Source organism: Nycticebus coucang, chromosome 17 (genome assembly GCF_027406575.1).
Source record: "Nycticebus coucang isolate mNycCou1 chromosome 17, mNycCou1.pri, whole genome shotgun sequence".
NCBI lineage: Eukaryota > Metazoa > Chordata > Mammalia > Primates > Lorisidae > Nycticebus > Nycticebus coucang.
Window position 1 is genome coordinate 13,004,170 of NC_069796.1, and position 15,071 is coordinate 13,019,240.

The 15,071-nt window shown below is 43.8% G+C and overlaps 1 protein-coding gene across 1 annotated transcript in view; it reads right to left on the reverse strand.

Moving 5' to 3' along the window:
* Positions 1-6,515, reverse strand: part of MCC (MCC regulator of WNT signaling pathway) — a 425,555-nt gene extending 419,040 nt beyond the window's left edge. The window contains exon 1 of the mRNA XM_053566014.1: positions 6,376-6,515. Coding sequence (XP_053421989.1) covers positions 6,376-6,515 — 140 coding nt within the window. The remainder of the gene's footprint in view (positions 1-6,375) is intronic.
* Positions 6,516-15,071: the final 8,556 nt, after the last annotated feature.

The following is a 15,071-nucleotide window of genomic DNA, read 5'->3' on the forward strand; positions in this document are numbered from 1 at the left end:
ATCATTTGTGCTATAAATAATGGAATATTACAACAATTGTAAATCACATTTTCCAATCTTTATTGTAACAACTTTGTTGAACTATACTTCACATACCATAAAATTTATTTATTTAAAATCCAATGGTGTTTTAGTATATTCATAGAGTTGTACAACTGTCACCACAATCAATTTTAGAACACTTTTATCATTTCAAAAAAGGAACTTTGTACTCTTTGGCTCCCATTTCCCAAACCCCCTTCCTCCCACTGCAATCATAATCTATTTTCTGTCTCTAAAAAACTGTCTATTCTGGACATTTCATATAAATGAAATCATACAATACATGGTCTTTTGTGACTGGATTCTTTCACTTAGCATTAATGTTTTCAAGGTTCATACATACTGTAGCATGTATTAGACTTCATCTCTTTGTATGACTAAATAATATTCCATTATATGAACATACCACATCTTCTTTATTAATTCATCAGATGACGTTCGTTTGGGTTGTTTACATCTTTTGACTACTATAAACAATGCTGCTGTGAACATTGGGGGGACATAATTTTCTATTCTCTTGCTTATTTATCTAGGAATAGACTTGCTGGATCATATGACAAGTCTACATTTAAGTGTTTGAGAAACTGCTAGATAGTTTTCCAAAGTAGCTGCACCATTTCACATTGCTACCATCAGTTTATGAGGGGTCTGATTTCTTCACATCCTTGTCAACGCTTGCTATTACCTGACTTTCTGATTATAGCCATCCTACTGGGTGTAAAGTGCTATATCACTGTAGCTTTGATTTGCATTTCCTTGGCGGCTATTAATGTTCAACATCTTTTCATGTGTTTATTGGCAATTTGCACGTCCTCTTTGGGGAAATGTCTATTCAGATCCTTTGTCCATTCCAAAATTGGTATTTTTTTTTATAACTGTATTGTAAATATTCCCATTCTGCAGGTTGTCTTTCACTTTTATGATAGTATCTCTTGAAGCATAAACCTTAAAATTTTTGAGGAAGGCCAATTTATCTATTTTTTTTTCTTTTGTGGCTTGTGCTTTTGGTATCACATACAAGAATCCATGGCCAAATTCAAGTTCACAAAGACTGAGCTCCGTGTTTTCTTCTAAGAGTTTAATGGTATTAGCTTTTACATTTAAGTTTTTGATCTATTTCAGTTAATTTTTGCATATGATGAGATGAACTTCATTCTTTTTAAATTTCAGATGAATGTGAGGTTACAAAAAATTAGCTTACATTGTTTGCATTTGTTAGGTAGAGTTTCTGTTGCAGTTGTGGCCCCTACCCAGGAGGTGCCATGTACCCTTACACTGGGCCTGTTAGGTGAAAGCACACCAAACCCCCTCCCTCTTCCTCTCTCTCCCTGTCCCCCAACTTGAATTTAATTGAGGTTTTCCCTTGTGTGGGCGTTCACCAGCTTCATTCTTTTACACACTGACCATGTTGTTGTCCCAGCCCTGTTAACTATTTTTTCCCTACTTCATCCTTGATCTCGGCATCTCACCTTGGCACCTTTGTGGTAAATCAACTGGCCATGGATATATGGGTTAATTTCTACATTCTCAATTCTATTCCACTGATCTATTTCTCTATCTTTATGCTGGTACCACACTACACTGTCTCAATTACTGTTGCTTTAAACTATGTTTTGAAATTGGGAAGTATGGATCTTCTACCTCTTTTTTTTTTTGCAGTTTTTGGCCGGGACTGGGTTTGAACCCACCACCTCGGGTATATGGGGCTGGCGCCCTACTCCTTTGAGCCACGGGCACCGCCCCCACCTTTTTCTTTTTTCCAGGATTGTTTTGACTATTCTGAGTCCCTTGAGTTTCCACGAATTTTGGGATCAGCTTGTCAATTTTGCAGACAAAGCAGCAGCTAGAATTCTCGGAAGAATTGTATTGATTCTGAAGATCAATTTGGGGGGGCAGGGTATTGCCATCTTAACAATATTAAGTTTTCCTATATGTGAACTTGTAACATTTTTCCACATATCCAATTATATTTTATGTACTAGAGGAATGACATTGTGCAGATGTATCACTGGGAAAATAGAAATGATATTCCTTGATTATAAATTAGATGATTTTGATTTTATTTTTATATATTTATATATTTTCCAAGTTTTCAAAAATAAGAATATCTTTAATCTCAAAGAAGTTATTTTTAAAGGAAAATATTCATAATCTTTAACAAAAGATACACAAAAATATTTCATAAAAGATACACAAAAATATTTCATAAGACATGGTATATGTTTGGAAATGAAAATAATTGAAAGATTTTTGTTTTTGTTTTTTGGCCGGGGCTAGGTTTGAACCCGCCACCTCCGGCATATGGGACCGGCGCCCTACTCCTTGAGCCACAGGCGCCGCCCAATTGAAAGATTTTTGAATGTGCGTGAAAATACCACTGTTCATTCTTGGTCATTTTTCATCAGAATTTATTGATTGTGCGCTACACAGAAAATATTGTGCGAGGTACTGGGTATACTGTTTTAACAAAACAGACGTGATTCCTGTACTAATGAGCCTACTTTTAATAGAAAAATGACAATAAATAGGCAAAGTAGCCAATAGAAATGCAATTATAAGTTGTAAAGAAAGCAATCGGTACCACAATGGGGAATAAAGACAGGATCCAGAGAACCTCGTTTGATTTAGGGGTCAGGGAAGCTCTCTCTAAGTACTATGTTTGAGGTGAGACTTGGGGACTAGATAACAACATAGTGTTGGTTTTAGACATCTGTCAAAGATATGTCCAACATTAAGTAGTTTCTTGCACTGAAGGGTAAAACAAAGAGCTTTAAAATTCCAAAGGGAAAATTATGTCAATAAAGTAAGATAACCTCCACAACCTCCTGTAGCCCAATATACAAGGGTCCCAAAAACTCTATACCATAAAACAGAGGGTTAAGTCATAAGGTCGATGAAATGCATACTGTACCTGGTACAGTCCCACCGTGCAGCCTAACTAAATACTCCCCTGCTCCAGGGGCAACTGGGCACTATCTGGTAGTCTTCTGCTCGACCTTAACTATTGATGGGCACGGTTCCAGATCCTTTGACAGCCTGGAAGTTCCTTGGCAGAAGCAGCAATTCCAGACATCTCCAGTTAGCGGATGCCTTTTTTGTCGGCCTGATGTGGAAGACTGGGTCAAGAGAACACTGAAGGTACAGAGTTCCACCCTTCACCTTCCTGGCATTTCCCTTCACCAACCAGCCTCTCTGCCACTAACCCTCACTCCAAGGTTAAGACTTCTAGCCCACTCTTATTTCAGAATGAAGGTGAGGCAGAGGACTAGGGCCAATACAGTCAAATGTAGGTTATCATGGAGGTCTTATTATGCACGGTGATTGCTGCTTGCCCTCTTAATATCTATTTTCTGCTCTCAATAACAGAACCCAGATTTTGTTTAGGAGGCAGTGTGCCTAGAAGAATTACATGCTTCCTCAGATTCCACTGCTTGCAGGTATGGTTAGGTGATGTAGTTTGACATAATTAAGGGATCTGAGAAAGCTCTGCTTTAAGGACACAGGCACCACTCGCTTCAACTTCTACATCTTCCCTAGATCTTGGGGAAGAGGCATGGAGATGGAGCGATCCCCTTTGGAGTACGAGATAACCAGGGGGATGGATGCTTTATTTGAAGAATGGTGATGAGGAAAGATAGATGAAAGCCAGAGGCATGGAGATGGAGCGATCACCTTTGGAGTACGAGATAACCAGGGGGATGGATGCTTTATGTGAAGAATGGTGACGAGGAAAGATAGGCGAAAGCCGGGCTTGGACAACATGGGAGAGCTGTTGCCCAGCCTGGATAGTCAAACTCAGACTTCTGCTAGGTGACCAATCCAACCCCTACTTGACTGTGGTTAGGTTTCTGCAATGAGAAATAGCTGAACGAAATGCTAACGGATACAACTGTCTACCATGAGCATATACTTAATATCTTTTGAAGAATCCAAACTGTTTAAAGTTTTAATATAGCAAGTCCAACTCTCATGTTTAATGAAAAATTCACAACCCTATCACCCACTACAGAGTGGTAAGTAAAGGTCATTAAACAGAGGCAGTGTAGAAAGCAGCTTCAGAGAGGGAGTAACTTAATGACCCATGTCTTCATTAACCCTATTCCTCAAGCCATAGCAAATAAACATACCTTCTAGGTAAAAAATGTGCTTGCTATGTAAACAGACTCCCAGACAACTTCCTTGGTCTTGCAAGAAACTCCTAAACTCCTCCTGCATGGAAATTCTGCCACAGGATCATTTCTAGAGCAATTCCACTCACAATTAAAGTTATAGTTTAGGGTTGCAACTTTCAAGCAGATACGTTAAAATAATGTGGCTCAAGGAATGTTAACAGTTTTCTCCCTAGCCAATTTCTTTTTCTTTTTCTTTTTTGAGACAGTCTCACCATGTGCTGTGGCGTCACAGTTCACAGCAACCTCAAACTCTTGGGTGCAAGTGATTCTCCTGCCTCAGCCTCTCAAGAAGCCAGGACTACAGATGCCCGCCACAATGCCTGGCCATTTTTTGTCCCAGTTGTCATTGTTGTTTAGCTGGCCCAGGCTGGATTCAAACCCGCCAGCCTCCGTGTATGTGGCTGGCTCCATAACCACCGTGCCACTGGCTCCAAGCCAATTTCTACTCTAACCCCAAACCCCTTCTTTATTGCCACCCTCTTACACACAATGCCTAACCAAAACATAGTCTTCAAATTATGTCTACAGATCTATCCTCTAGGGTACATCACTGAAAATAATAGGAGCATTTATCCAGAAAGTATAGATGAGATAAAACAATGTACTAATAGGCCAGACTAGCGTGAAGGAGGACAGAATGCTGCTAGTTTTCCATACAACTCTTCCCTGTGTAAAATTAAATTCTTTTTGCATCCAAATGTGAATGTAGATTGCTTTTACTATCACAAATAAGATAATAATCTTTCAAATAGGAAAACAATAAAAAAGCAAACTATATAATGAAATCTTTATCCCAGGACCAAAATAGAGAAAGACTTTCATATAAAAATCTATGTGGAGTCCATCAGAATTATGTATTTTTACTTCGGAACAGAACTCCTCCATAATGTTATATGTCTTTCTTTTTATTTTTCCACTCCAGGAAAGAATAATGTTACCTTTCTATGTTTCTCAGTGGAACTTTAGAAAAGTAAATAAAATTCACCTAAGAATGACCAAAATTGAGTCCCAAATAAATCATTCTTTTTGTAACTGTCAAATTCTAATGTTAAATTACTTGTTTCAGAGAGCTTCTTTAAAAATTCAGGAGGAAAATTTCCCACTCTATTTTCCTTTAGATGGGCAAAGAAAATCAGCAGAAAGCAGCCCCAGATTTTAGATTGATCTTAGACGGCACAAGACAATAGCTGAGAAACGTGAAATACACAATTTAGGCTGCCTCCTACGTGGAAGGCAATTCAAATTTCGGCGAGTACTAAGTCTTCAGCGTCCAGTGTCAATGTTTCATAGAAGCATATCGTAATACATTACGATCGTCTGCGTCACCATCAGTGTCTGATTAATAACACAAATTTGGGCAGAAGTAATTATTTGGCCGTGGCCAGAGACACGAAGCCACAACAGCCCTGTAGGTGGTATAAGGGGTCTGGAAGCAAAACCCTCAAGTGCTATGAGCGGAGGCACAGCGGTGCGGAGAGACACTCCCGGGGCTCCCCAAGTCGGTGCCCAGAGCCGAGTAGGGAGTAGGGTCTATATTCCAGACTCGCCTCCTACCCAACCCAGTTTGCTCTTGAGCGCTGCGTTCCGCTCGGACTAGTGTGTTTAAATCAATGCCGGGAGACAAGCCATTCCCATTCTTTGGGCTCTGAAGTTTTAAATTCTGGGGCTCTGCGCCACGGGAAAGTTTTTCACAGGTTCTTTTCGTGTCCGCCTGTCACTGAGCGCGCATCCACTCCCCGCACGGCCCCGGGGAAGTCCACAGAGCCGCGGGGAAGGTCGCTGCCGGGTCCACGGCCACTCGACACCCCGGGGCCCGAGACAGCGGCAGGGCAGCCCCTCCTACCTAGACCCGCGGCCGGACCCCGTTCCCCGGGGGACGAGCGCTCCGAGACCCCGGGCGGGCTCGCATCCTAAAGCGACGTCTCCCGACGCCCAGACAAAGACACCGCTGGGAAAAGTTGGACCAACTGGCCCCCCAGAAGGTGAACAGAGCAGCCCTCGGCCTCGGAGGCCCGCCCGCGGCGCGCTCGCGGAGTCGCGGTCAACTTTTCCCGGGAGCTTGCGAGCAACTTGCTGGAAGGTGGGGCGCGGGGGCAGCGCAGGGTCAAGGGCGGCGCGCGGGGCTGGTCTCCCCGCGCCGGGTCTCGTCCTCCCCGCCTACCTGCTGATGTACCCGTCCCCGTCGCCGTCGCACGTCTGGAAGAGGCGCCGCATCCTCTCCTCCTCGCCGGTGCTGGACGTGTCGCTGCTGCTGCAGCCGCCGCCGCCGCCGCTGCTGCCGCTCGCGGCCGCCGCCATCATGCGCCCGCCGCCGGCTCGGGAGGGGAGGACGCGCGGCGGGAGCAGGAACCCGCTGGGCGCGAGGGCGGCTCGCGGCCCCGAACCTGCCTGGCGACGGAGCATGCCCAGTGGCCGCCGGGGCGCTCCGGGCGACGGAGTCCACCTCTCCGGGTTTTGCCCGGGCTGGGAGGATGGGCGCTCCAGGGGAATCACCCGAGCCGGTGGGGAGCCGGAGGAGGGGAAAGTGCCCCTAGGAGTCGGGGAGCCGAGGAGGGCGACGAGAATCCACAGAGAATCCTCCTGCAGAATCCACAGGAGGCCCGCGGAACGGGGGTTCGCAGCGTGCACCCGGCCACTTTTCGCGGGCCCCGGACGTGGGGAGAGCTCCAGGCAGGGGATGGGAGTCTTCGCGGCAGAACTCCTCCGACCGCCGGGAGTCGCGGATTCCTTTCCCAGGAAAAAGATAAAACCCTCCCCGTTTTGCAAACTCAAAACGGCGCTTTGTGATCCCACTCTCCAGGATGCACTGGGTTCTTCCATAGCCCTAAACGAGACTCAGAATGGTTGGCCTTTTTCTGAATCTTTGACACTCGTCAAGAAATCTGACCCACTTAGCCCCGACCTTGGCTTCCACCCAGGACCCGGAACAGTAGGCGCTCCTGTGTGACATTGTGCACCTTGGGTCCCCTTCTGGAAGGGGCATGCTCTGTTAGTCAGGCATCACTGGAATTTTTCTGCAACATTTTAGAACATCAAGAGAGGTGATAGATGATGTCAATTGACCCACACTACCTGGAAGATGCCTCTTTTATTATAAACTCTGTAACTCAGGATGCAGATACGTACCTACCAGGGCTATCATGAGGATAAAAGATCATATATGATGCAGACAGGACAATGCTTGATACCTACTAAGTGCTCAATAAATGTTAGCTCTCATCATCCCCAATTTAAAGTTAGGAAAATCGAGGTACCAAGACCTGCTCAAGGTTCCAGGCTTAGTAAAATGTCAGGGCAGAGACAAGCCTAGGCAAACTCCAGAGCAAGAATCCTTAAACATTCCACTCTCCTTACACTTCAGCAGAAGGGGAACCGCGATGAGGCAATTTGTGGTTTAGTGACTGACTCATTATTCTGTCCCAGATTTTCTGCCAGAGGCTTATGAAGTCCTCTGGCGGTTTTAAAATATGTCACAGATTCTTTGATGCACCTCTCATCGAGAGGTGGGATCTGTTGTCCCTTCCTGAATCTAGGTTGAAATCTGATTGCCTTGACTTCTGAGGTAGATTAGAAAAGGCAGTGTGGATCCATCTGACTCTCTTACCCTGAGCTGCCTTGAAGTTTGGCTACCCTGAAGTTGCCATGCTGGAGAAACCATACAGAGAACAAGTAAAGACAAAAAGAGATGGCCAAAGAGCCTAGCTGTTCTAGCCCCCAGGTGTGTGAGCCTTCCCAGACCAGGTGCCAGACAGGAGAGAGAGATCATCTTAGCCCTAAATGCTGCAACCAAATGAGAGGTCCTAGCAAAGTCCAGCCAATCCCTAGAGCTCTGATGATAGGAGGGAGTGGGGTGGGGCCTTGGTGCGTGCCACACTTTCTGGGGGCAAGACATGATTGCAAGAGGGACATTACCTAACAAATGCAATCAGTGTAACCTAGCTTATTGTACCCTCAATGAATCCCCAACAATTAAAAAAAAAAAGGAATTATTGTTGTTTTAATCCTCTGAGCTTCAAGGTGATCTGTTATGCGGTAATGGATAACTGAAACAAGTCCGTATACCTTGGGTCTGTCAGGTCCGAAAGAAGTGGCCTCCCCCTCTCTGTACCGGGTCCACTTATTCACTACTTTAGTTCTTTTTAATTCTGTTCCCAGTATTTAGGGGCATTTATGAACATACAACAAATAGGATATCTTCTTATAAAAAGCTTCTAAGTCCACCTGCTACAGTTTGAATGTTTGTCCTCTCCAAAATTCATGTTGAAACTTAATCTCCAATGTGGCAGTTTTAAGAGATGGAGTCTTGAAGAGGTCGTTGAGTCAGGAGGTCTCTGTCCTCATAAATCAAATAAACACTCACAGCTTAATAGGTTAATGAATGAATGGGTTATCCTGGGAGTGGGATGATGGCTTTATAAGAAGAGGAAGAGAGACATGAGCTAGCACACTCAGCCCCTCATCATGCGATGCCCTATACGACCCCAGGACTTTGCAGACAGTCTCCACCAGCAAGAAGGCTCTCACCAAATGTGACCCCTAGACTTCATAGCTTCCAGAACTGTAGGAAATAAATGTCATTTCTTTGTAAATTATCCCAGTTTGGGGTATTCTATTATAAACAGAAAACAGACTAAGATAGGAAATTGGTACCATGAGTGGGTATTACTGATAATACCTGAAAATGTGCAAGCAGCTTTGGGCCTAGGTAATGAGCAAAGGCTCGAAGATTTTGGAGTAGCAGTCTAGAAAAAGCTTAGGTTCTGGGGAGGGCTTAGGAGGCACAAAGACTAGGGAAAGTTTGGAACTCCTTAGAAATTGGTTAGGTGGTTACCAGAATGCTGATAGCAGTATGAACAGTAAAGGTCATTCTGACAGGTCTCATGGAAATGACGAACTGGATATCGGAAACTGAAAGAAAGATCATCCTTGTTTTAAATTGTCAAAGAATTTGGCCGAACTCGGTCTGTTCCTGAATGCTTTGTGAAAGGCTGGACTTGACAGTGATAAAGTAGGATAACTGGTAGAAGAAATATCTAAGCAGTAAAGCATTCAGGCTGTAGCATGGCTACTGTTAACCCCTTACATTAAGTTGTGAAAGGGAAAAAAAACTTACAGAATTTATAATCAAAAGTGAAGCAGGCCAGGTGCGGTGGCTCACACCTGTAATCCTAGCACTCTGGGAAGCCAAGGCAGGTGGACTGCTTGAGCTCAGGAGTTTGAGACCAGGCTGAGCAGGAGTGAGACCCTGTCTCTACTAAAAATAGAAAAACTAGCCAGGCATGGTGGCAGTTGCCGGTAGTTTCGGCTACTCAGGAGGCTCAGGCAAGAAGGATCACTTGAGCCCAGGAGACTGTGGTTACTATGAGCTGTGGGCAACAGCGTAAGACTCTGTCTCAAAAAGAAAAGTATAATGGAAAGATTTGGAAAACTTTCAGCCTGGCTATGTAAAGAGTGAAAAAACATGCTAGAGAGAAAGGAACCCAAGTGTGTGGCCCAGCAACCTTTTGCTAAACAGATTGGCACAGAGCAAAGTGATCATCAAAGAATGAAAGAAAGACCCTGAAGGCATCAGAGAAGTTCCAGATTGCTCCTCCCATCACAGGCCCAGACACCTAGAGGATAGAATGGTTTTCCGGGGAGGGGTGGGGAGGGTGGGGGGGCTCAGATACAGAGTGCTCTCCACGGGCTTGCTGCCCAGAGCCCCTTCAGATCTTTGCTTCCCAAATTATGGTATAGTGCATATTGACCATTCCCTCTGTGGATCAAGCAGCCCTCAGTGCGGATTGACCCACCATTTAAGAAAATAGAAGCTGTAAGACTCTGCAGCATCCACACAGTGCTAAGTTCTGCAAGTTTGCAGAAAGAAAGAGCTAGGGAGACTTGGCAGCCTTCCCCTAGATTTCAAAGGATGTTGCTGAAAACCTCAGGTCCCAGGCAAAGACTTGTCACAGGGACAGCCACTGTCCAGAGACACTACTACCGTGTTTCCCCGAAAATAAGACCTACTTACAGGTTTCCTTCTGGGTGAAATATAAGGCATCCCCCTGAAAATAAGCCCTCCCCCCCAGGCTCTGTCTCGGAATGAAAATTAACTTATCCTGACTGGCGTCTAGCAACCAGTGACATTATGCGGAGTCCTAACATCACTGCTGCGTGGAGGTGGAGGGAGGTCGGAGTGAGCGGTGAGCACGGGGTGGGAGAGAGGAAGAGACTTTTGCAGATGCGTGTACAAGAACAGGAGGATCAGAGCGGACGGCGCGCAGCGAAGGTGGTGCGTGCTGGTCTGTCTCTGGTGACACTGCCTGATGCTCACGGCCGCCCTCATGATGACTGAAGGTAGGATTCACAGTTTGTCTGGTTTGTGTTGACAACTACCGAACTACCGTACCATATACAGGTAATAAATTTCCTTTATTTTCATTTAACAATAAATGTGTACCGTATTCTTCTTCATGCAAAAATAAGACATCCCCTGAAAATAAGACCTAGCACATCTTTGGGAACAAAAATTAATATAAGACACTGTCTTATTTTTGGGGAAACAGGGTAGTAAAATGCTAAGCAAAAATTAATATAAGACACTGTCTTATTTTTGGAGAAACAGGGTAGTAAAATGCTAAGCAGAGTGCCAGCTGCTACAGAGTTCCCACCAGAGGGCAAAGCATAATGGAGGCCTGGAAGCAAGGCCACTGCAGAGTTCTCACTGGGGTAGTGCCTGGTAGAGCCCTGAGAGTGGGACCACCACTGGGACCCAGAACCGTGGAGTCAGCAGTAGCATGCAGTGCCGTCTGGAAAAGCTCCAGGTATCAGACTCCAACCTGGATTAGCAGCCATGTAGACTACATCCAGAAAAACCATTGCAGCAGGACTGTCTAGAGCATGGGGGCTCAACACTTATCCCAATGTGTTCAGGAAGCAGCACATGGAGTCAAAAAAGATTATTCTCTACTTTAAAACGTAGTATCTGCCTTGCTGGGTTTTGGGCTTTCTTGGGGGCCTGACACTCCTTTCTTTTTGCCTCCTCCTCCCTTTTCACTTGGGATTTTACGCCTGTACTACCATTGCATCTTGAAAGCAGATAACTTGCTTTAATTTCATAGGTGAAACTCTGGACTTTGGACTTTTGAGTTGGTGCTGGAACAAATTAAAACTTTAGAACTATGGGAATGGAATAAATGTATTTGTATTTGAGAAGGATATGTGGTGGGGGAAGGGGGACAGGGGCAGAATGCTGTGGTTTGACTGTCCCTTCCAAAACTCATGTTGAAACTTAATCCCCAATGTGACAGAATTGAGAGATGGTTGGGTCATGGGGGCTCTGTCCTCATAAATGGAGCAATCCACTCATGGATTAATGGGTTATCACGGGAGTGAAACTGGCGGCTTTATTGGAGCATTTCAGGTTTGCGGGGGGGGGGGGTGTGGGGGGAAGAAAGAAGAGAAAGAGAGACCTGAGCTAGCACGCTTAGTCCCCTTGCCATATGATAACCCTGGGCTGCCATAGTACTCTACAGAGCATTTCCACCAGTGAGAAGGCTTTTACCAAATGTATCCCCTTGACCTTGAACTTCTCAGCTTCCAGAACTATAAGAAGTAAATGGTTTTTTTTTTATTAAATTACCTAGTATTCTGTTATAAGCAATAGAAAACAGACTGCCCTACTACTCAATAATATTTGCTTAAGGACGAAAGCCCAAGAGTCAAATCTACAGGTATCTCACTTTAAATTAAATTTTATTTTTTCTGATTTTCAGAAAATAAAACATATTATCTGACAGTATAGCCAGACAGGAGCTGTTACCTTTAAATACTTCTAAAGGATTGGCAGTTTGGGATTAAGAAGAAAAAAGAAGTATTTTTCTAACTAGAACATGTAGGAAAGGTCTGGAAATCCAAAGGATTTTTTCAAGATTTGAGTAAGTCTCTCTATAACCACACTCCATGTATACAGAGAGTGCAGAGAATGTTTTTCTCTTTAGGGAATGTGTACAACAGCTTTGAAGGTTTAAGTTTAAACTGTTTTGAATTATATCAAAACACACAAGAAAAGAATCTTGACAAATATCCTAAACTACATTTTCTTAGGCTTGGGTAACTCAGAAATGGCTGAACACATAGGTTCAACCTTCCAGAAAAGAATTTGCTTCTGAGTTGATGTGAAGCATGTGAAATTTCTACTAAAAAGGTTATAGGAGGTAGGAAATTTGTAAGACATTGAAAATACAGATGCCATATGAATGTAAATATGATAAATATAAAGTAGGAGCTTGTAAGTCCATGTGCTAAGCAGAGGTCCTCAAACTTTTTAAATAGGGGGCCAGTTCATTGTCCCTCAGACAGTTGGAGGGCCGGACTGTAGTTAAAAAAAACTATGAACAAATTCCTATGCACACTGCACATATCTTATTTTGAAGTAAAAAAACAAAACGGGAACAAATACAATCACACCGCCTCATGTGGAGTTTGAGGACCCCTGTTAACGTTTGTCCTCTCTAAAACTGGGAATGAGGGCCGTACCCATGACCGTAAGTTTAATAGTTATGTCACAATTTCAAAGGTTTTATGTATTTATCTGTGATGAGTGCATAGTTCAACATCTTTGTCCTTTTCTGTTTTTTTTTTCTTTCTTAGATTCCTCTTGGTTATAATTGCATTTCATATTTATGTAGTATATTTCAAAATATCTGTATACATTACAAAGTTACCAGTTAAAATAAATAAAACAACCCTAGTGCTTTGCAAACTTGATTATGTGGTACTTGCCGTTCCAAATTCTGTTGGAATACTAGGAATACACGGAATAGTTGAGATTGGGGACCCATCGTGTCCTATGCTTGCCTTTTTCTCTAGTGTTTTTATGAGCCCTACTAAATTCTCATATCCCTCAAGAAGCCTTCTTTTACCACCTCAGGTCAAACTTGTCTTCCAGCGCTCTCTTAACTGAAGCACACAGTGTGAAAGAAGAATCATATAGTTTAATGATGACTTGCCCCCCACCTCTGCACATAGTATCAATTATTTATGATTAAATGAGGTTGTAAATTCCTGAGAGAAAATAGAGTTAAAGGAGCTTAACTCATTTTTATTCTGTCCTTATCACGAATCAGGAACAGTGTTTAAATCTTTACCTTACTTAATGCCATCTAGTGGAGGGTGGGTATTTGTTACCCTATTTAGGTAACATAGGGGGCTGGATTAGTGAGGGAGGATAATTAAATCCCAAAGGGTTAAGTAATATGCCTGTCTTAGTTGATTTTATGTTGTTGTGACTGAATAGCATAGAGTAGGTAATTGATGAAGAAAAGAAGTTTATTTATCAAAGTTCTGAAGGCTGGGAAGTCCAGCATCAAGGTGCCAGCATCTTGCAAAGGCCTTCTTGCTGTGTCATACCATGCTGGAAGGTGAGAAGACGAGAGAGCAGGAGACGAGAAGAGAGCAGAACTCAGGAATCCACTCCCACAGTAAGGGCGTTAATTCCCACCTCTCTGATGCATTGGAGATTAAGCTTCCAACACACGAACTTTCAAACCATAGCAATGCCCAAAGAAAGGACCTGGAATTGAACTATCTACCTGACAACCCGTGTTCTTCACTTCACATTGTCTTTTTTTTTCTTTAGGAGACAATGTCTCACCCGGTCACCAAGGAGTACAATGGCACGATCACAGTTCACTGCAGCCTCCAACTCCTGAGCTCTAGCAATCCTCCCACCTCAACCTCCTGAATAGTTGGGCCTACAGGCATGCACCACCATGCCTGGCTAATTTTTCCTATTTTTTTGTAGAAACAGGTTTTGCTATATTGCCCAGGGTAGAAACAAAGTCTCAGTGTGCTGCTCAGGTTGGTCTCAAACTCCTGGGCTCAAGCAATCCTTCTACCTCAGCTTCCCAAACTGCTGGGATTCTAGGTGTGCATTACCATGTCTTAATATCAGGGCCAGTGCTATTCATATTCATATAGGCAATATATTTTTGAGTAACAGTGAAAAGTAATTTTAAACTTGTTTTCATAAAAAATTATGAATTTCATATTTATTTATGAATGATTATAAGAAGTCACCATATGCTTTTTTTTTTTTTTTTCTTGAGATAGAGTCTCACTCTGTCATTCTGGGGTTGAGTGCCAGGCATCATCATAGATTCACAGCAACCTCAAACTCTTGGGCTCAAGTGATCTTCATGCCTCAGCTTCCTAAGTAGCTGGGACTACAGGTGCTTGCCACAACACCCCATTAATTTTTCTATGTTTAGTAGAGACAGGGTCTCACTCTTGCTCAGGCTGGTCTCAAACTCCTGAGCTCAAGCAATCCATCCGCATTGGCCTCCCAGAGTGCTGGGATTACAGGTGTAAGCCTCCATGCCCGGCCTACCATATGCTTTTATAATGTGTCCCAAGCTGGGTTCTCTAGGGAGCAGACTCTAAGACAGAGTTTCACATGCAGAATGTGCAGGAGGGACATGCAGGAAGCAGGATGGGACCCAGGGGGAAGCCACGCTGTGATGCAGGGCTGACCGCAGCCTTGTCTGACATCGCAGAGGGCTCTGAAAGGGCCTCTATTTGTTTCCTAGTGCTGCTGCAACAAACCACAACATAAACGTATTATCTTAAAAGGATGCAGATTTATTATTTTATAGTTCTGAAGTTGTACATCCGAAATGAAAGTCACTGAATTACAATCCAGATGTTGGCGAGACCACATTTCCTCTGGAGGCTGCAGCAGACGCTTAGCTGTTTCCTTGCCTTTCCCAGCTGCTAGGTGCTCTCTGCCTTCCTTAACTTCCATCTCCTTCCTCCATCCTCAAATCCAGCTGAGTAACACTTGCAAATCTCTCCATGACTTGATTCCTTTTTACCTCC